Here is a 23,662-nt window from a genome sequence, read left to right as displayed (position 1 = left end):
TGTACAATCTGGTGCTGGATTTATTTAGCTCGGGTTGCCACTACAAACAGGGTCACCCAAACTCATGGGCGTAGCCAGGATGCAGATCAGAGGAATATGTAGAAATACTGCGAAGAGTTCTTTGAAGGATTCCTTTAAAAAATAACTTTATATTTCACATCGATATTCTTGTCGAGATTTTTTCAGAAATTTGAAATTTTTCTGGGACCAAAATCCTTCTTCTTCTTGGCATTACGACCTCACTGAGACAGAGCTTTCTTCTCAGCTTATGAGCACTTCCACAGTTATTAACTGAGAGCTTTCTTTGCTGAAGTTGCCATCTACGCATTCGTATATCGTTTGGAGGCCCAGATAGCCGTAGCGGTAAACGCGCAGCTATTCAGCAAGACCAAGCTGAGAGTCGTGGGTTCAAATCCCACCAGTCGAGGATCTTTTTGGGTTGGAAATTTTCTTGACCTCCATAGAATATCTTCGTACCTGCCACACGATATACACATGCAAAAATGGCCAATTGGCAAAGAAAGCCCTCAGTTAATAACTGTGGAAGTGCTCATAAGAACACTAAGCTGAAAAGCAGGCTCTGTCCCAGTTGGGACGTAACGCCAGAAAAAAGAAGAAGATATCGTGTGGCAGGTACGATGATACTCTTTGCCCAGGGAATTCAAGGAAATTTTCATTACGAAAAGATCCTGGGCCTACCGGGAATCGACCCGAGACACCTTCAGCACGGCTTTGCTTTGAAGCCGTGGACTCTAACCACTCGGTTAAGGAGGATCAAAATCCTCTAGGTATTCAACCAAAAGTTTTGCTTTTAGAATACACGGAATTATTTCATTTTATCCTGGAGCTTGAGCAAAGATTCCTCCATAAAATCTCAAAGAACAATAAATAAATAAAGCTAAATAATATATGAATTTCTCGAAGAATTTGCTGAAAATAACACAATAGGGCGGAGGCAGGGGCCCAGATAGCCGTAGCGGTAAACGCGCAGCTATTCAGCATTTCCAGCATTTTCCTAGTTGCTTAATTTACGTTTTTCATTATTTTCCATACAATTTGATAGCTTTAGACTACCGCTTGTGTTGGAAGTTGGAAGAAGTTTGAGAATCCAGCGAAACGCGATCAGTGAGTGAAATACAAACATCAGTATCGCTGCTCGGCGGCCAGTGACAGAAACTGAATGTTCGAATAATTGTTGTCTGTACTTTTTGCCGCTGGCACCAACTAACTGTTAGTGGCTATGAACGAAGTAAACAGTCGTTACCCTATTTTTAGCATTTCACAAGTTGATACATCCAGAAAGGTCTCAACGTATACTCTATAGTATTTTCTCTTGAACCCCTGCAGAAATTATTCAAAGAATTTCCGGTATATTGCCGGTTATTTTTCAGGAACCAATTGAAAACCTTTCATTAAAATTCATCTTCAAAAATTCCTCAAAAACTTGTCCAAAGATATCCTCTGGATATTGAAATAATCCAAGTAAAAATTATGCTTGTAGGGTTGTAGGCTGTAGGGACCCTTAACCTCGGCATGAAGACGCACTTTACAAGACAGCTTATTGCAAAATGCCTAATAGCTGTCAGAATAACCTCTGCCAAAATTTATCAAAAGTGCCAGGAATAAGATACGGCTCCCAACTTGGCAACACTGCAACAACAAAAAACACCCACAAGTCATCAAACAGTTATTTGGAGATTTTCTCATGGTATCTTCGAACGATTTCATCTAAAATTTTATATCTTGCCTAATAAAATTACAACATATTGTCAGATACCTAGTAACCAAATCAGGAAGATACTGAATATTTTTAACGACTTGATAATGAGCTACTTAAGAGCCCAATATCGGCGTTGTGAAGATCTTGTTAAAAAATTTGCCAGAAAGTTTCCGAAAGCCTTGTCGGATATTCGTTAATCCGTATAGGCCTGAGTAAAGCAAAAATGTTAAAACACTCACCGCTCAGCGAATACTTAACAGTTTTAAATATTTTTTGTCTATTGTGACACATATCCGGTTTCTTATCGACGCTTCAAGTCTCGGGGATCCGAAAATGGTCATTTGAAGGGTCAATCAAATGCAGGACACATGGTTATCCAAGTCAATCGTTTCTCAAAAGGTTTACGCTTATTGCGATTTTCTTAAATTTCCATGACATAGTGGCCACATAATAGCCGATTCAGGAAATAATATGTAAATTGAAATTTGCCTACCTATAGGGGCGCAGCAGCACAGCACCCTTTTCACCCGACCTGACCCAGTGACCCACTGGAATAACTCCGACCACAGGAACATATCCGAGATCCTTTGGCCACTTTCAGAAGTACAACTGACAAAAAACAGTTGAAGTTTGTTAAGTATTCGCTGAGCGGTGAGTGTTTTAATAATAGTTTCTTTTAGTTCAGTGTAGAAGCTGGCCTATACGGGTTAAGAACCTAAAAAGATATCACTATATTAGTCAAAAATCTCACTAGAAATCCTTAAGATTTGAGTGGAAATGGTTTAGAATTTTATGTTGATGTCAATCCTAGTGATAATCGCAAGGATTTTTAAGAATTTCTCGAAGAAATTGCCAATAAAGTAAAATAATATGCCAAGGATCAAAACCTCAAAAGTGATATATCTACGAATGTTCTTAGTTTCATTCTCAAGCTCACATTGAATAAAGTTAGAAAGGATGCACATAAAGTATACCAGGCTTTCAATCTCTTATTGACAAACCTACATTGAAAGTGTTTCATCGTTATTTGGGTAGGTCAAATAAACAATATTATTTGCCTCTTAAAAATATTGAAATTACCATAATTATACAGCCCACCAATAATTCAATCTTGCAAAACAAAAGCTAGGAAAGTTATTGGTGAAATTTATTCATTAATCAAGATCAAGATTTTCATTCATTAATCAAGATGTTTATCATCATTGGCTTCGCGGACCCCCTAAAAAGTCGTCACGATATCATAGGGGTCCGCGGATCATTGGTTGACAAGTCCTGCTTACCATCTTCAGTGTACAATTTCGAGAATTAAAACCATTATAAAGCCAATAACGGCGCCAACTATGTCCTTACAGGTCTTTCTGATGAAGGAAAGGAATGTAAGTGCCCAGATCGAACGGTCTATTCATGGTGCATTTTTGAAACACAGTTTATTGTGAATTGAATTACAATACCATCCTACAACCTTAGTTTTGATTAAATTTTAGAATCCTTTGATAATAATGGAATATTACACTAGTAGTGTGATAACCGTTATTATTGGAGACCAAGTATACCTCTGCATCTCCTAGATTATCACAGGGAATACCTCTATAGGGTCATCTAAAAATTTCGTCCATCATTTGGGGGAGGGTTGAGAGTCTATGAAAGTGTGACAGTGCATGTATTGCAATTTTGGAGAAAATCTTTCCGTTTTGTGGTTCAACGAAAAGCTACCGCAGCTGTCACGTCACTGATTTGCACTGGTAAATCATCAGTAGGCTTCAATGATATCTTGGATACCGCCTTGATGGGTGTTGTTTGTTGCTATTTTTCAAAGCGTTTCTTTTTCAAGCATACTTTGATTGAATTGTTTCTCTCAATGATAGAATGATTTCGAAGCTTGTGGTAGATCTTTGACAGCTACGGTAGAACTCGGCGGCTACCGTAAAGCGGGAAATTTTCTTAAGGCCGCACGGGACGTCAACATAATCACCCTATCCATTCCAAGAAGCAAATCCCAAGAACCACTCCATATATCGATGCGAAAATGTATCACTATGATTCTATATATGTAGTGCACAACCCAATACATTTTCAGCTTCATCGGTTCACTAAAACTCGAGATTTGCTTTCACAAAGTTTTGATGATTATTGCTAGAGGGAGACGAAAGATAGGGAAAATAACACGGTCTCCCGTGTCGCCTTAATAACCGTAATATTGTAAATTTTGCACCCTATTGAATGCGACGATTTGTAATCGTCGCCGATGAAACCGTCGCCAAAATCGTCGCCAGCCAAGCAACCGCTGTGAATTTGACGTTTCACCAGACTTGCCAACACAAAGGCAAAGCATCTGCTGGAGACGATTTTTCCAGTCTGTTCTAAAGTTGACGGCGCGTTTTGTTGTGAAGGAAACAGACAATATTGAGTATTGGCAAAAGAGTGACAGAGGGGGGAAGGAGGGGTCTAGAAATCTTGAAAAACAATGAACGTCATATTTGAATCGCCCCTATTAGTATGGAGGATTTAAGAGATAAAACATTTGCTTCAATTGGAAAATTCTGTTGAACCATGAAACATGAATCAAAATAGTTCTTCATTAGTCTCTATAGAAAACGTCGACACTTGTTGTGCCAAACCATTTGTAGTTTTTTTTTTTGCTATTAGCAAAATAGAGGAAAAAGGTGTATGTTTTTCAATAAGCATTATGTAAATGATGAATTAGAGTATGCCGATATTTGGAGATACGAATCAATCATAGTTTTTTTTTCAAAGATACGAAAACGTGACACTCATACCGTTATCAAGAAATCAACCGTTAGAAATAAAAGCATGAAACGAGCTCACCAATCGAAAACCCATTCAGAAGAGCTTTAGGATAGTTTTATACAAAACATTAAACATTAACATTAAAGTATCCTCTGGAGAAGTCGTGAAACGCGCAGCTATTCAACATGACCATGCTGAGGGTCGTGGGTTCGAATCCCGCTGGTCGAGGATCTTTTCATAAAGGAAATTTTCTCGATTCCCAGGGCATAGAGTATCTTCGTACCTGCCACACGATATACACAAGCAAAAATGATCAATCGGCAAAGAAAGTTCTCAGTTAATAACTGTGGAAGTGCTCATAAGAACACTAATCTGAGAAGCAGGCTTTGTCCCAGTTGGGACGTAACGCCAGAAAGAAGAAGATAACTGTAAAAGATCCAAGATGTAATGCCTCAAGTTATTGCTAGACATTTGTTAAAAAATACATCTGAAAAATATTAGAGAAAGATTTCTTATGAAGTCCTTAACAACTTCCTGGAGAGAATTCCAGAAAATGAAAAAGTTTAATACATTCGAAGCACATTTAATGAAATATCGAAATGTTTGTGAAGAAAGGGAATAATTTAATATCACAATAATTCCTAGAAAGCATTATTCGAACATTCTTGAAGATTTAAATGAAATTGATTTAACCGGTACAATCCACTTGGAGCTCCAAAATTAGTTCTAGAAGGAGCGCCTGAAGAAATTTTCATAAGGTAAGAAATTGTCTGGAAGGAATAAGCAAGATTCAAGATGCTTGTTTTACAAGCTTAGTGTATCTTTTTGCACTCAAACTTTTGGAAAATTGTTTGTTTTGTATATAGTTTGTGAAAATAAAATAAGTTTCTCAAAAAGTTTTATTGTATAAAGAGTAGATTAGAATTTGCCCACTCTCTTGATTCTATATTTGCACAAAATGTGATTTTTGCAACACTTTTCGGCGATTCATTAGTTTATTTCAAATAGAATTACAACGAAAAATAGAATAATATCAGTAAAGTTGAAAATTATGTTTACATCAATATCATTAACAAAAGATGCAAAAAGAAGGTTCCAGAAAACGTAATATTTGAAACGAAACGATGGTCTGCAATACTCAAACGAATTTGATCTATCCTTGAGGCTCTGTGATAAACAACTGACGTAGCTTAATTTTTTGTTCAAAATGCTTTAAGTTTATGTTAAAAATCATTTCCGATTTGAAGAAAACATTTTGTCAGCAAACAAGTATGATTTTCTTAAATTTTTGGTTCAAGCATTAAATACTCAGCTTTTTGAAGATAGATTTCAATGGAATATTCACAGCACGTCAGACATAGTTTGAATTTCCATATTTATTTTTGTACATTTTTTCCAGTCACGAGTTTAAAAGTAATAACGTATTGACGGATTAACGGGGGTGAAATTTTCGACGAAAAAGTATAAACAATCTATCTGGAAATAAGAAAACCCTACACAGCTAAAAAAATGTTATAGATTTAAGTTTATTTTCATGCACATACTTGGAGCGTCAAAATAAACTGAAATGTCAACGATCAATCTCTTATATTTCAATCGAAAGCACTTTAAATTTACACGATCGTGTGAAATTCAAGCATATTTGGTTGAAAACTAAATGTGATGGTTTTTCCATCTTTTTAACTAGATTTTTAGCCCTAGGCTAGTTCATCTCGGAACCAACGGATTTAGCGTAACTGTGGGCAATTTGCCCATAGGGGGCAAAACGTGCCACTCTCGAATCGGACGAACATTTGGAATGCTTTTTTTCACCCTTGATTATATAAAATGGATAAAAATGCTTCTATTAATATATTTTTAGGTGTTTTCTCAAAAAAAAACTTTAAAAAACATTTAAAACGTTTTTTGCTGTTTTTGTTGCAATTTTGTGCGATTTTTAAGGTCATATTTTAGGCCGATAAATAACCAATTTTCTGAAACTATTGCTGAGAGCCAACTTGTGCACTGTCATAGTTTGTATTATATGCAAAAAATGTGTTAAATTTGTCCTTATCGAAGGACATAAACTTAAATCAACTAGTGGGGGGCAAAACGCCATAACATTCATAACACCAAAACAGCCGTTTGAATTTAAATTCTACCAAACGTAATGCCACGTTAAAGTTACGCGCAATTTGGAACCTTACAAATGTACATTTTTCACACCAGCATGTATACTATTATTGAACAATAACATCTGAACAAACACCCGGATGTATGCAACATATAAACAATCACGAGTGTGTGCGTACGTTTACAACACGAGTAACGCTGAACTCAAGCGGTGCGTTTTACGCAAAACAATACATATGCAGTTAAGGTGAAACAGCTTGGAATCAAAATTCAATGGTGTACCAAAACTTTAAAGGCACAAATGTCGCGAAAGAAGCATCAAACTACAGCGCAATTTCTATTTTAGCTTCGTGCACTATCAGAAACATGTGTCACCTTAAGCAAGCATTTTTTTTTTCAAAATTGATTTTTAAACCCCCAAAAATGTTAAAAAAGATGGTTGTTTTTGCTATTTTATAAAAAACATATTTGTTTATCCGATCATAAGTAAAAAAGAGCATAAAATAATGTTTTTCACATCTAAAATCGTTGTTTCCCTGCCCAGCCCCTCCTACTTCCCATCCGAAGGAAGTCGTTACTATAACTTTTTCGTCATAAGTGGGATGGGATTCGATACCAGGTCCTCGGTGTGAGAGGCGTGTTTCTAACCACTTCACCAGATCCGTCCCCTAAAAAATGTGATGCTGTAATAATAGACGATTTTTGGTTTATTGTCACTACAGTATGGCCCATAAAAAATGCGAAAATTATTTGAACGTGAATATAGCATCCACAAGCGTTATTTTCATTGTTTTTGATAGGGAATGTACCCAAGCAACCAATAGTTCGGATTGTACTTAAGCAGTGAACTCCAGAGTTCACTTTTGGTACAAATCTAGTTTCAGTGAAGCTTTTTCGCTGATTAAGAGAACATCATGGATATTAAATGAACTTCATTCTCAGAGAAGTAATTTATGGACTCATCAACAACTTGAAAGTTCAGAACAAGTTTGAACTGATCTTCTTTTGTACTTGAAGGTAACAATCACACTTAAACGAACTTAATGTAAACTGTAAAGTTCGGTTAACTACTTAAAAAGGGAGCTGATTAAGCCAAAACATGCCCTTTTATCCGAACTTTTGGTTGCTTGGGTAATTTCTGATTATTGTAGTATATTCTGACACAACTTCGCTGTCCAGGACAATTTTTGTCATATTTTTCTTACTGTTCTAAATAATGTAATGAAGCAAATAAGTTCAAAGGTTTTTTTCTGCCCAAAGCTAGAAAAAGCGTCTGATTGTCGTATACTCTGGTGATAAACTTTTCACCTTCAAAAATCACACTTTATTGTTGAAAATTTAAGTTTGTTTGGTATCAAAGGATGGAGGAGTTCTATGAGATCGTGTTCTTCATGATCACAATAAAATATTTTGCCAGGGTCATAGTTTTGACGGTAGTTGCATCTTAAAGGTTTGATATGCCTTTATTTTTTGTTAAAGTTGAATAAAAAATAAAAACGGAGGCCTATAACAGATTGTTGAGGATAAAATTTGTTCCTTCGGTTAGAGACAACTTATATCAATACTAGCTCATAGGTTTTGAGCAAAATGGAGCCGCTTATCACATTTATATGAAGGTTCAATCGAAGCTCTCCAAAATGAGCCGTTTTTTCGAAAACATGTTTAAGTCTCCAATTACCCAGGTATGAACCGGTTCTAATATTTGATATGGGCGTATGCTGATGACAACAACAATCTCACGCCATCGTTGATGTTTTAGAAGCTTTCATCACACATATATTGAACTCGACGTCCGCATGATAAAATTTGAAGGCATGCTTCCAATTCCACTTTGGTAAGGTGAAAGTTACAGATAAAAATCATACCCAAAGCGAAAAACTGAGTTTAAATAGATTAAACAATACAAGTAATGAATAATATTTATGCTTCATTCACATTTTCTATGTAAAAATTACCATAAAACATGATATGACGATTTTCGCATTTTTATGGGCCATACTGTATATGCTTCAGTTTACACTACAATTTGTATTATCTGTGTACACAAAAACTATATTCAGCAAGCTTATTCATCTTATCAAAATCTACACATTTGCTATTCTTGCAATTTTTTGAGTTGCAATTATTAAAATATGTCCGAAAATTTGCTTAAGTCAACCGTTGTTGTTTTTAAATTCGTGATTGAATAAGTCACTCAAAAATATATGGTGAAATTCAAGTTATGTCTGATGAACTGTGAAAATTTCATAAATAACTAAGAACAAAAACTCTCAACTTAACCATTTTGCATGTAAAACCGAAAAAGCTGCAAATGTATCTTCCAAACCGAGAAGAAGTGAAGTTCTGAGCATCAAATCCAGATATTGTTTTGATTGATATAAGAGATAAAAGATCTGAAGATAATATCAAAATTTTATTCCTGGAACTTCTGAACCATAGCAAAATTTGATGTTTGCAGGTCTGAAGAGTAGCTCGCTGAAATTGGTTATATATTACATGAAGTGATTTGCTTTTCTCTGAAAATCATATTTATCCAGGGTTGTGTAGATACATTTTCAGAAGAATCATTCCACAATTTCCTCGTCAACTTTTGGATAAATTTTACAAAAAATCTTGAAGTATTGCATTATGGTAATACCTGAAGCAATCACTGAGGACACTAAGCAGAATTGCTAAATTTTTCCTGAGAAAAAAAAATTGATGAAAACTTGTTTGGGAGAATTTCTGGGAAAAATTGCTCAAGATAGGCGTTTTCAGATCTTTTGGCTTGCGGAGTACTATACATAGTTATCTTGTTGAGGCCATCACCACTCTATTTTGAGTGAGCGGATTTTAACTTCATATCTGAGATTCCTCGAATTTCAACGGAAAATTACTAACATTCAGACTCACTGTTGGCCTACCCCATTAGGCCAGCGCGTTAGTCTATAACCGTAATCTCTATATTGTCCGCAACCTTGCGAGCAAGTCCACAGCTTGGTAGTATGGATGAGGAGTGACAGGTACGCGCCCTGTCACCAGGTGAGTCGACAGATCAGGCAGAAAAACAAACCATTGTACAATACAAGTTAAAAGGCGTGGACTTGATTCTTAGTTAAAGCAGATTAAACACTAGTGAAAATAACTTAAAATTGAACTTAAAACTAGTGAAACAAAGGAGAAACTTAGTGTCTATTATATACATGCAGAATTGGTAAGATTATCTACTTAAAATAGCTTAATTTGATATTAAAGTTATACTTACTAACTAGGTAACCTACATTACTACGAGCTACATCTAAACGAACATTAACAGTGCAGTGCCCATAACGGTAAGACAGATTTGCTAATTTCCCTAAAATATCAAAATACTAGTTGTAATGTTGTGAACATAAAACTTAAATCACTAGATTGTGCTGAGGTCACTATATACCCTCGAAAGTTGCCTACATCAAAGCGCAAATTACGGAATTCGAACTCATAAGACTGAAAGGTTAGGAAAATAGACATTTGACCGACATCAGACTGACATTTGAGCAGGAAAGGGAACTAAACGTAAGTAAAATTACTGAAAAACTTATTTTCCTAAAACACAAACATAAAAATTTGAACCCTCTGAAATGGGATACAGAGGTTCACCTAACGCACTCCACGTAGCACACAACCAATATGAATTATTGAAACCAAGATAAGAACTTATGTAAGAATTCGTGTATCATTCCATAGGAAAATTATATTCTCCCCTGACAACGGATCCAGAGTTTTTATTTTCGTTCCGGAGAATTATAATTTCGGAAATTCCCGTTGGATTAAATCCAACACTCACTATTAAACCACAGGATCCCATCGATGCTTCTTGAGGTTTTGCTGGAAAAGCTTCTAATGAACAAACTAAGAATATCTAGAATCCAATAAAAAACTACATCAACACAAGAATCCGTTAAGGAAACAACCGTATTTTGCTATAAATTTAAGAAATTGGAACAGAAGTTCTCAGGACTCACCGAGAATTTTTTGAATTTACTTGTTTTTATAAGCTTCGAGCAATATTGATGGAAATTATAAACGATATTTTTTGTCGTTTTGACCCATTTGGAGTCAATTCCAGAGGTTCGCCTTGCTAATTATTACTTATTGCTATAGAATTATTGAGAAGAACACCAAATTGCGGAAAACCGTTGCCTTATGGGATTTCTTAATGAGTTCGTCGTCTATCTTCACTGAACGGATTTATTCTAAAATATCTATTAGTTTTGTTAGCAAGATCCTTGACAGAATTTTGATAAATTTCAAAATAAAAAAATGGCAAATTTTTTGAAAGTCTCGTTGAGGATTCTTGACAAATTCTTTGATCGATCTTTGGCAGCAATCTGTTTTTAGTTAAACTCCAAGAAACTTATCACGACGCAAAAATTCACCATGGCTACGCCCATGCCCAAAACCCACACTATCCGCTTGAGGAGCAACCCCTCCCAAAATGGTAGTATCATCCTTCCGGGAAGAAGAATTTTGTCGTTCATTCGATTCTTGAAGCTTTTTCGGTTCACTTGTGGTGTGCGGGGTCAGCAAATTGGGTTGAACCGTTCGTTCACTAAATTGAATTTGGAATTAGCGTTAACATGATGATGCGCCGACGAAATGGTCGCCTTGGGGACAGACAGCCACCGCACAGTGGGATAGAACTGGGAAATAGACGGTCAAAACCTCTTAGAGGCATTTGGGTCCATAAGTGTCTTCGGGACATTCTTTGAAAAGGAATCCTGAATCATTACTAACATTACATTATCAAGTTATATTAATAAGAGCTCTAGAGCAATTCAAAACAATATTGTGTTTGCTCGGGGGCCCTATTCGACCAAGAATATCCTGAAGACGTCTATGGGCTTATACGCTTCTAATACGTTTTGACCGTCTTTTTTTGGTTTCATCCCACTGTGCTCTGGCATGTTGCACCGTCAGTAAAGAATCCCGTTATGGAATGGATATCTATACTGCCGATCCACCCTCATCGGATTATTTTGCTTGAGTTTTTTTCTTTCTTATTTTCCACAAAGAAATTCTTCTCGTATTTCCTCTTCACTGACACTGCTGCTGCTGAACATGACAGAACAATTTCTTTTCGTTTGCCAGCAGACGCTATTTATTGGAAGCGAATACAATAGTGGCGTCTTGGATGAAGCTGCAGAGACGTTCCAGAAATCGAAACATGACGACCGGAGCATTAATCGATGGCTGTCTGTTTGTTTCGCTTCTTGTAGAGGATTAAATTCTGTTCGGATGAAGCGAAACAATCGTCTTGAGAAGACACACGTGACACACACTCGTACAAGTTCGAGTTCAAGTTTACCGACTCTGGTATTTCTGTGCTGTCAATATTTGTGATTGCTTTTGCTGTCGCTCACTAAACTGAAGAACGTGATGTGGTTGACGATGGTTGTTTGTTTAAATGATGATCTGTTTAATAAGTTTGTAAAAACTGGAAGTAGGTAGAAGGCTTTCAGTTTATAATCTTTCCTTTAAATTTCTAAAATATACTTCTTAAGAATTCTGATACCGCAAAGTAGGTATTGGTATTGGTAGGTTCTTATTGACATTTTTTTTCCTTGATAAGCTGTCCAATGAAATTTCATCAACTTAGTTATGCAGCTAAGTATCACGATAAGAGTACTAGAGAAACCTCAAACTTAATCTTAAATCTTAAACCTAACTATGCTTTAAAATTATCACTAGTAATAATGTTAACAATATTATTTTAGCTCTGTTATGGCCCCATGATGGCTGAGCCTACCATTTAAACAAGATAACATACGATTCTGTAATCTACCATGAAAATATGACGAAATCTGGTTGGTATACAAATTGAAATTTTTGATCGAAATTGACCTCACGCACGTAATCGCCACATGTGATATTAAAGGGAGAAATTGCTAGGAAAAAAACCAAATAGTTTATCGTTTATCGAATGTTCCAGTTGTGGCAAGACTCCTCAACCCACCCACCACCAGTACTTACTTACCCAGTCAATGCACGAATTGGAAAGCAATAAAAAATAAAAGCATTCCATAAATCCCGACCGTTACGAGATTTATTACGCGCACATTTCCCGTCGTACATTTTTCGGCTACGATAGGTTCATTGCCGATAGGGGCCCAGATAGCCGTAGCGGTAAACGCGCAACTATTAAGCAAGACCAAGCTGAGGGTCGTGGGTTCGAATCCCGCCGGTCAAGTAGGCATAGAGTGTCTTCGTACCTGCCACACGATACACGAATGTAAAAATGGTCAATTGGTAAATAAAGCTTTCAGTTAATACCTTTGGAAGTGTACAAAAGAACACTAATCTGAGAAGCTGGCTCTGTCCCAGTTGGGAAACAATACCAGAAAGAAGAAGGTTCATTCCCATCCGTCCTGCGGATTTGTCCCGTTCGCCACAACCACCAATATTTCATGTTGGATTGAACGCGCATTCCGGTTCGGGTTCACAGGCCGTATCAGCAAAGGAATTCCCAGATCGTTTGTGATTAATTCAGCAATGTTTCACGGAGATAAAATGTGTATGACACGTAAAATGATTCGACGGAAATAGCGCACCGTCCAATGCAATGGTGGGACACCTGATGCTCACTCACTGTGTTATTCCGAGATTCTTGGCGTAGTTCAGAGGAAGCTACCATTTGAGCATATGAGATATGCGTTTCCCTCGGATTATTGGTTATTGTTATGCTTTACCAAGCGTGAACTATTGGGAATGACAGATTTGTGCATTACTTTGTCGCGGTGCTCCGCTTACCGTTATTACTATATAAAAAAAGTTACACAAAATCGGCCTCTTCTGGACCAACACATCATATTTTGTCATTACAAACCGAAATTTCTTGCTATGTTTAAAAAACAGATTTTTTTTCTAGTTTCAAGCGCTACAAGAGAATATAGAGCCATTTTATTGATGTAATTACATAAGCATTTTTAAGATGGTTTATTAAACTTATGTACTAAAGTTTTAATATATAATATTTGCAACTTATGGGTACATGTTAAAAACAAATACCTAAGTTTTCGCTTGTAATCAGCTATTTCTTTTATTTTGAAAAGTCTAGCAACACGTCTTTTCACTTCACGGGAAACATCATTGTCACATGTCACCAGTATTCCATAATAAATAACTTCAAACATCAACACCACTGACCTACCTTTATCTCTACGTGCAAGCATGTACTAAATGGTCATTCCTATCCTGGATGTCTCCACTGGCCTGTAATCGATTCCAATGAGGTCGGTTTCGTCCGCGAAGAGGTCGTCCATTAATTACGAAAGGGTTTAGAAAAAGGGAAAAGGGATGGGAGGTTTGCGATTTCTTACGCGCCATAGAATTTATTTTTGATTTACATACAAAAAATCTTATCATGGGTGGAGGGGGATCAAAAAGTCCCGAATACTTTCTTATTTAACACACAGTGTCCATATCCTCACGTTTTTTACGAATGTAAAAAAATGTTCCGAAGAGTGTTTCCCCTAGAGCAATTGAACCAATACATTTTTTGTTCGTGAACTGAAACTGCATGATAATCGTGTCATAACTTATGGAAAAGTTACTACTTTAACAACTACCGAAAAACTTTAAATTTAATTCAATTGCAAAATATATATAATGTTTAGTTTTTCGGTAGTTGTTCAACTTCCACTCGGCTAAACAAATACTTCTACTGTACTGTACTACTGTATAAAGCAATGACATGTAGTTTTTTCGACAATAGCTTGATTTCAGTAGCCCAGAGAACATGTTTGATCAGAAATCATGTATTTTGGACAGGCTAAGGCTATGTCTAAAAACAACGATCGATTAACTGCATTAGATACTAATATTTTATTATGTAATGTTTCTTCTATTCTTAACGTCCCATTATACTTCGAGTTTCTGGAGGAAGAAGCCTACAAACTGTAGCATTAGCTTCTAAAATAGCGTTTTTTGTCGGTTTATCTGATATACAATTCAGACACCAAATATATATTTTGGACACCCTCATGTGAATATAATTTGGACAGGGGTGTTTTCTCAATACCCATATCATGGTTTTTGAAAAAGACGGTCATATCGTAAAATTTTAAGAGTTTACATGAGACTTATGTTTTTTTTTCGCGTATTGGATGCGTATATTAGTGATAATCGGTAAATGGCTGGGCATGGCGTACCATTGGTACCTCGCGTACCTGCAGGAATAAAATAGACCCCTTTGTGCGGTCCTTAACCTCTTGCCCAGCAACTCCTATCCCTACCTCCTCGTGGTACTGGCCGGGGTACGAGTAACCTTGGGGAAGATCGGGTAACCAACCCCCGGTGGGAACTTTGGTCGTATGCTGACAGGGAAGGGGGGGGTTTGCTTTTGCAAACCTGGAGCGTCTGTACTCCACGTTAGGAGCGGCTCACAACAGCGTCTGTTCCCCATGTCAGGGGCGGCTGATCATCGTCCGAGTGCCAGAGAAGGACTCTAAGCTAAATTGCGCACTATGGCCCTCCGAACATTTAGGGGGAATGGTCCTCCGGAAATCTAGGGGGTTGGAGTCAGGCCCTGCGAACCAGCCGTAAAAACACTTCAGCACAGGAACGTCAACGAGAGAATACGGACCGGAACAATCGGCAAAGACCACAGCGACGAAAATGGACTAGCGATTGGAAACTCGGTACGTGGAACTGCAAATCTCTCAACTTCATTGGAAGTACTCGCATACTCTCCGATGTACTGAAGACCCGCGGTTTCGACATCGTAGCGCTGCAGGAGGTGTGCTGGACAGGAGCATTGGTGCGAACGTTTAGAGGTAATCATATCATCTATCAGAGCTGCGGCAACACACGTGAGCTGGGAACAGCTTTTATAGTGATGGGTGATATGCAAAGGCGCGTGATCGGGTGGTGGCCGATCAATGAACGAATGTGCAAGTAAAGAATCAAAGGCCGATTCTTTAACTTCAGCATAATCAACGTGCATAGCCCTCACTCCGGAAGCACTGATGATGACAAGGACGCATTTTACGCGCAGCTCGAACGCGAGTACGACCGTTGCCCAAGCCACGACGTCAAGATCGTCATAGGAGATTTAAACGCTCAGGTTGGCCAGGAGGAGGAGTTCAGACCGACGATTGGAAAGTTCAGCGCCCACCGGCTGACGAACGAGAACGGCCTACGACTGATAGATTTTGCCACCTCCAAGAACATGGCCATTCGTAGCACCTATTTCCAGCACAGCCTCCCGTATCGGTACACCTGGAGATCACCTCAGCAGACAGAATCGCAAATCGACCACGTTTTGATCGATGGACGGCACTTCTCCGACATAACCGACGTCAGAACCTATCGTGGCGCCAACATTGACTCCGACCACTACCTGGTGATGGTGAAACTGCGCCCAAAACGTCATCAACAATGTACGGTACCGACGCCCGCCCCGGTACAATCTCGAGCGGCTGAAACAACCGGATGTCGCCAATGCGTACGCGCAGCATCTTGAGGCAGCGTTGACGGATGAGGGCGAGCTCGATAGGGCCCCTCTTGAGGACTGCTGGAGGACAGTCAAAGCAGCCATTAACGACGCTGCCGAAAGCGTTGTCGGATATGTGGAACGGAGCTCAAGAAACGATTGGTTCGACGAGGAGTGCCAAGAGGTTTTAGAGGAGAAGAATGCAGCGCGGGCTGCAATGCTGCAGCATGGTACGCGGCAAAACGTGGAACGATACAGACTGAAGCGGAAACAGCAAACCCGCCTATTCCGGGACAAAAAGCGCCGCCTGGAAGAGGTGGAATGCCAAGAGATGGAGTTGCTGTACCGTTCTCAAGAAACGCGGAAGTTCTATCAGAAGCTCAACACATCCCGCAAAGGCTTCGTGCCGCGAGCTGAGATGTGCCGGGATAAGGATGGGAGCATCTTGACGGACGGACGCGAGGTGATCGAAAGGTGGAAGCAGCACTACGATGAACACCTGTATGGCGCAGAGAACACAAGCACAGAAGGTCAGGACAGCGAAGGCGATGGCTACGTCAGCACAGCGGACAGCGGAAATCAACCAGCTCCCACGATGGGGGAAGTTAAGGATGCCATTCAACAGCTCAAGAACAACAAAGCCGCTGGCAAGGATGGTATCGGAGCCGAACTCATCAAGATGGGCCCGGACAGGTTGGCCGCTTGTCTGCATCGGCCGATAGTCAGAATCTGGGAAACGGAACAGCTACCGGAGGAGTGGAAGCAAGGCGTTATATGCCCTATCTACAAAAAGGGCGACAAACTGGAGTGTGAAAATTATCGTGCAATCACCATCCTAAACGCCGCCTATAAAGTGCTATCCCAGATTCTCTTCCGTCGTCTATCACCTATAGCAAACGAGTTCATGGGAAGTTATCAAGCAGGTTCCATCGACGGCCGCTCGACAACGGACCAGATCTTTTCCGTGCGGCAAATCCTCCAGAAATGCCGTGAGTACCAGGTCCCTACGCACCATTTGTTCATCGATTTCAAGGCGGCATACGATAGTATCGACCGCATAGAGCTATGGAAAATCATGGACGAGAACAGCTTTCCCGGGAAGCTCACAAGATTGATCAGAGCAACGATGGACGGTGTGCAAAACTGCGTGAAGATCTCGGGCGAACACTCCAGTTCGTTCGAGTCTCGGCGGGGACTACGACAGGGCGACGGACTTTCGTGCCTGTTGTTCAATATTGCGCTTGAAGGTGTCATGCGGAGAGCCGGACTTAACAGTCGAGGCACGATTTTCACGAGATCCGGACAATTTGTTTGCTTCGCGGACGACATGGATATTATTGGGAGAAAATTTGAAACGGTGGCAGATTTGTTCACCCGCCTGAAACGCGAAGCAACAAGATTCGGGCTAATGGTGAATGCGTCGAAAACAAAGTACATGCTGGTTGGCGGAACTGAGCACGACAGGACCCGCCTAGGAAGCAGTGTTACGATAGACGGGGATACCTTCGAGGTGGTGGACGAGTTCGTCTACCTCGGATCCTTGTTGACGGCTGACAGTTTTTGTTTTTGTTCAGTTGATATAATTTGGCCATCTGATGAAACACACTTGACACTTGAGGCGTATTTCGTGGATCTGACGATGTTTGCTTGCATTAAATAAAATTTTTGATTATCACTAATTACTTACTTACTTACTTACTTATTTGGCTTTACATCAATTATCTTGATAAAGCCTCGCCAACAATATTTCGCCAATTCCCTCGGTTCATGGCCGCTTCTCTCCATCCTCGACTGTGACCCACGCTCTCCAGGTCCTGGTGTACCTGATCAATCCACCTAGCTCGCTGCGCCCCACGCCTTCTTGTTCCGACCGGATTCGTGGCGAACACCATCTTTACAGGGTTGTTGTCCGGCATTCTTGCAACATGCCCTGCCCAGCGTATCCTTCCAGCTTTAGCTACCTTCACGATACTGGGTTCGCCGTAGAGTTGAGCGAGCTCGTGGTTCATCCTTCGCCGCCACACGCCGTTCTCCTGCACGCCGCCGAAGATCGTCCTCAGCACTCGGCGTTCGAAAACCCCAAGAGCTTGCAAGTCCTCCTCGAGCATAGTCCACGCCTCATGCCCATAGAGGACTACCGGTCTTATGAGCGTTTTGTACATCGTGCATTTGGTGCGGGGGTGAAGTTGCATACATGTAGGTGCATATAATTATTATTTACTGACAATCAGTATCAAAACCTTTTTTGTTGTTATTTTTTAAGGTTCAAGAAATTTTGAGAGTAATCTAGTATATCGTTCTACACAAATATATGGAATGTTTCTGCACAATTATATTTTGTTGTGAGGAAACTACATGTTATAGTTTTCAAACTCGAATAATAGCCAAATAGTGAGTGTTTCCAAAAACTACTATTTCTGCCAAAATATATTCAGTCGAGTTCTACATAAGAATTCATACCAAAAAAAACTACATTAATTTACAGACAAACTAGATAAAACATTATGGTTCTTAGTAGATTTTTAATAAAAAAATTGTGAGTGCAATCCAAAGTTTCTATTTCTACTCAAACTTGTTCACTACGCACTTAAAATACAGATTATGCCCTCTGATTATGTAATCTAAAATTTTTCTTCCTACTCAAAAATGTTCTCTATACTACTGTAATGTCGAAAGAATTACATGTAAATGTTTCGAATTTTTATGCATATGCAAACAGTTAATAAAAGTATGATTTGATTCTTTTCAGTAAGGTACCGTGGGGTAAGTGGATACAGAAAAATCAACAGTCAACTTCATTGTTATGTACAGCTAACGAGAATAATGTAATTCAAACTTTTTTCTGTGGATAACAAATGAGGGACTAATTGTTGTGTATTGAGTATGAGCGACTTTGAAATTTGCACCAAATGATCCACTTGCCCCACCATGGTGGGGTAAGTGGATCACCAAACAAAAAAATCTATTCTCAAAACTAGTATGGTATAATTATGTATAGTATGAATGATATTACTTTCGTTCTTGATAATAGTGCTAGTAATATTACATTTTGAAAGTTTAAAAATTAAAAAAAAACTTTATTTTATCAAAATAATATTTAAAATATTTTACATTAGTTCACACTAATTCGAACAAAAAAACATTGTGGTTAGTATAATTTGGAGGAAATTCATCCATTTATACACATAAGCTATACAGAAGTATTGCAGGGGTATTCCAAATGATGTTTTCGAAAAACACTTATTGTTTAAAACCATAAGTTACATTTATTTTCGATTGAAAAACTGAAGTCTTTTTATTCTATTGATGAATATAATTGTATCATATGTCTAGAACAATTTATATGGTCAATTAAGGTACGACATTAGGCATTCAATTGAAAGAAACAAATATTTTGGTCTTTTGCAACTCAGCTTAGATAAACCACGTAAAGTTTTGGTTTAAATATTGCAATATTCATTCTTTTATATGTTTTATACCAGAAAGATTGAAAATAAACTGTTAGGTGGATTAATTCAATTTTATTATAGTCAGTTTGACAAATTTGAGCTAGGAATAAGAAAAGTTAAAGGAAAACAACATTTGCGGATATTCAAACTTATTAAAATTCTTGTAAACAGTGTGTCAATGATTGATAATAATACTTGATCCACTTACCCCACCCCATTCAAAACTAGGGGTAAGTGTACCATGTCCAATATATTTGTATTTATTTATAAAAATCTCATATTTTTCATTGTGATTCATTCAATTAGAACTGAAATGCTCACCATGTGTTGAAAAAACTAATAGTATTCGATTTTAGACAGAGATACAATGGTTTTTTGATTGATAGAAAACAATTTTAAAATAAATCAATTTTTGCGGCTCACAAGTTTGCTTGTGTTAGTGTACGTGTAGTACCAGTTTTGCAATAGTATTAGTGTGGACGTAAGAATATAACCTAAAACGAAGCAATGGTTCAAAAACATTCAACATATTCAAGTATTTAAGCTTAATATGGACAAATGATCCACTTACCCCACTGATACACTTCCCCCACTGTACCTTAATTTAAATTTTGAGTTTAATCAAAAATGTATAGTTCTGCTCAAACATGTTTTCTGCAATTCTGAAGCAAATTTGCATAGAAACATAGTCAACATTGTATCATTGAACAACATGACAGAAGGAAGTTTTATCTAGGACGTTCCTACCACGAGATAAAACTGATCTAGATCAGTTACAAGTTATTCAGATCAAATCCGAAGGGAGTGCAACTTATTCTGAAGTACTTGTCGAAGATATCAAGCACATCCAGCGGACTTCTTTGTTAGGGATGCTCGAAATTTTTTTTTCACATTATTTGTCTAGATAACCCGAGTCAACCGGGTTTGAAAAGCCTTAATTTATAACATTTGCGGTAAAATTTGATACGGTTCAAATAGCTTTTCAGTGTGCGAAAACGAATTGTATTGGTTTCATTGCTCTAAGCGAAATTTGAATACCCCTATGAACATTTTTTATAACCGTTCTAAACTATAGAATATGGATATGAAATACGTGAAAGAATACTTAAATTGGATGTGCTGTTGCTAAGATATGGCTTTTTGAAATTTAAGGTACAACTGAAATTTAATCACGGAGATCCTAGTGTTAATTAATGGACAGTCCCAAAGCCTAGGAGCATATGCAATCGTGTGGTGATGGCTTTAGAACATTTGGTCAAAAGTATATTTGGTCGAAGAGACATTTGGTCGAATGATCATTTGGTTGAAAGGCTTCAGAACATTTTATCGAATGCCATTTTGGCAAGTGTGAGGTTTCGAAGCGTTCGGCAATTATTATTATTATTATTATTGTTATTATTATTATTATTTGTATATTTCATCCGACTTTTGAGTTTTAATAATTAAAGTCTTAGTTATAAACATATCGCAAAAGCCTTGTCTTGAATTTCTTGGTCGTAATAATAAAATCGAACAGATGAACAACTTTGTTAAAACATCATCACGTCCATCATTGATCGCACTGGTTCTTGGGAAGCGTAGTCTCGTCGTCTGAATGGCAATCGAAGAAACTCGGGACGGCGAATGGCGTAGTTTGGAGTATTGAAGCTAATCATTTAAAGCAAGTTTGGCGCATCAATCTCCGCAACTATTAGTTTAGCTACAAACAGAGCTTTAGCCCGTTTTCTTCTTTGCTCCAATGTTTCAAGTCCTATCAGAAGACAGCGATCCTCGTAGTGAATCACTCCATGACAAGTTTCGTAGTGCAAATCTGATGAACCGTTTTTGTAGCTACAGTACTGTGGTAAGGATTCCAAACAATTGAAGCGGTTTCAAGGATTGGTCGAACAAGACTAACATACAACAATTTGAGCGTGTACGGGTCTCTAAACTCTTTGCACAATAGGGTCCTAAAGGCCTGTCCCAATTTTAGTATCAAACGCTTAAGTTTAGGGCAGAAACACATGTTTACTCAATTTTTAAATGAATTTCATTGGTTCAAGTCCAAAAAACATTTTTTATGATTTTTGGGATTTTGTCGCACCCCTTGGTTTAAACTCAAATTTTGGGTATATTTTGTTTTCCGTGTCCCTTCCGAAATGTCAGATAGGAACAACCCCAGTGTTAAAACTTTAAGCCCTGTGGCATTTTTTTCTTATAAAATTACGAATAATGAAAAACCATCAGAATAATCGATTACCTTTGAAATTATGCACATAAACCATCAAAAGGGCGTAACCTTAAAAATTTTGCGGAGATTTTTTTTATTTTTTCAGCGAACTTGAAAGCACCGTGTTTGCTCCATATCGCTGCTGGTTGACTCATAATCATATTGATTTGGACTGACAGCTCAGTTAACCGAATATGTTGCATATTCTCGTTCGGTGTGATTGCTGTGGACGTATGATTTACTTTTCTATCGAGATCAACTTCGAAACCATATGAATACTCAAATTAAAAGATTATAACTGAATTCTGCGAAACAACTTCTAATGACATTCCTCGAAAAATTCTCTTCTCCTTTCCCCAGGCAGCGGACTGATAGACGAAACCGAGTTCCTCCAGTGGGTGGCCCGCATCCAAGCGCTCAAGGAAGAAAGCAATACCAGCAGCAGTGGCAGCAGTAGTAGCAATAGCACCACTCAGGCAGCCGACGATGATCTCACACAGGACCTGGTAGCGGCCTTCAGGTATGCAAGACTACTAGTAGTGCTGAAATGATCTTAAAGACATTAGTGTTTGCAGGAAAATTAAAGTAATTTTTTCAATTTTACAATCAAGCTTTCATGTTAAACACTGTCGAATGCTTTTTCTATGTCTAAAAGAGTAGAAGAGCCTTCAAATTTGTTGGAACAAATCAAATTTGTTACACGTAAAAGTGGTCGAATGTCCATGTTGGAGTTATTCATTGGCTAAAATTGGATTTTCGTTGATATGGACCATCATTCTGTTCAAAACGAGCTTTTCAAAAATTTCACTGATTCAAGCTGATTGGACGATAGCTAGAAGCTTCTGCAAGATTTTTGTCCGAATTTGAAATTGGAACAGCCTTAGCATTTCTTCATTTGCTAGGAAAAAATGCCAACTGAAAACATTTGTTAAATATAAAAAACAAGAATGATAAGCTACTCTCTGGAAGTTTCTTGATGAGGATGTCAAAAACCCCAGCATCGTCAGGGCCTTTCATATTTTTGATTTTTTAAATAATAGTTCTGACTTCTTACAAATCAGACTCCCAAGACTTTGCGAAAATGTTCTCTTGATTCAGAATGCTTTCGATGTCCTGAATATCTTAATTTTCAATTGGACTAGTGAGGCCTAAATTAAAATTGTTCGCGCTTTCAAACAGCACAGCAAGTATTCGAGCTTTTTCACAATTAGTTAGTCATAATTTGTTTTCCTCTTTCAATGCCGGATTTGGCTTCTGAGTTTTTTTTTTATATATACTGATAATTTCCAAAAGGGCTCTAGGTCAGAATACATTTGTAAAATTTTATTTTCAAAATTTTTGTTTCATAATTGTGGAAACATTTTAAATTTATTTGTTGCAGATCCTGCCATATAATTTTCCTAGCAGGAACGCGAGAGCGTTGAAATTGCCTTCTCCTCACGTTTTTGAGACGGATCAAGAGTTTACGATCATCGTCTATAATCACGGATTCGAATTTTTCTTCACATTTTGGTATTGCAATGTCCCTTGCTTCAACAATGGAATTTGTTAAAGCTTCGAGAGCATTGTCATTATCAAGTTTTGTTTGCAAAGACATGTTAACGTCAAGATTACTATCGATGCATGTTTCATATGTATTCCAGTCGGCTCGTGAATAATTGAAAGTGAAGCTGATAGGATTGAGAACCTCTGTGCTCTTCTTTCAGGGTATTTGACCGCGACGGAAACGGATACATCACACGGGACGAGCTCAAATCGGCGATGGACATGATCGGCGAAAACGTCACCGAGTACCAGCTGAACGAGATGCTGGAACTGGCGGACGCCGACAAGGACGGCCGGATCAACTACGAAGGTAGGTCGTCATCGGGCTTTGAAGGTGGTGAAAGTGTGTTTTTTGTGGTGCTGGTGGTTGTGGTATAACAACACTGTAGATGATTACGGGAGTGGTATCATCTGTAACTCGCTCATTT

At 38.2% G+C, this 23,662-nt stretch overlaps 1 protein-coding gene and 1 long non-coding RNA gene across 25 annotated transcripts in view; both read left to right on the top strand.

The window, feature by feature from the left end:
* Positions 1-23,662, top strand: part of LOC5576419 (calcium-binding protein E63-1) — a 372,289-nt gene that overhangs the window by 327,905 nt on the left and 20,722 nt on the right. For all 24 annotated transcript variants that reach the window (XR_002499697.1, XR_002499696.1, XM_021841266.1 and 21 more), the window contains 2 exons: positions 22,050-22,209; positions 23,396-23,544. Coding sequence is in view for 22 of the 24 variants with exons in the window: in XM_021841266.1 (XP_021696958.1) it covers positions 22,050-22,209; positions 23,396-23,544 (309 nt within the window). In the remaining 2 variants the exon portion in view is untranslated. The remainder of the gene's footprint in view (positions 1-22,049; positions 22,210-23,395; positions 23,545-23,662) is intronic.
* Positions 9,758-10,139, top strand: LOC110675668. The gene is made up of 2 exons (XR_002499698.1): positions 9,758-9,891; positions 9,970-10,139. It is a non-coding gene; the product is annotated as an uncharacterized LOC110675668 (long non-coding RNA).

Source organism: Aedes aegypti, chromosome 2 (genome assembly GCF_002204515.2).
Source record: "Aedes aegypti strain LVP_AGWG chromosome 2, AaegL5.0 Primary Assembly, whole genome shotgun sequence".
Taxonomy (NCBI): domain Eukaryota; kingdom Metazoa; phylum Arthropoda; class Insecta; order Diptera; family Culicidae; genus Aedes; species Aedes aegypti.
This window is presented reverse-complemented; position numbering and strand designations above follow the sequence as displayed.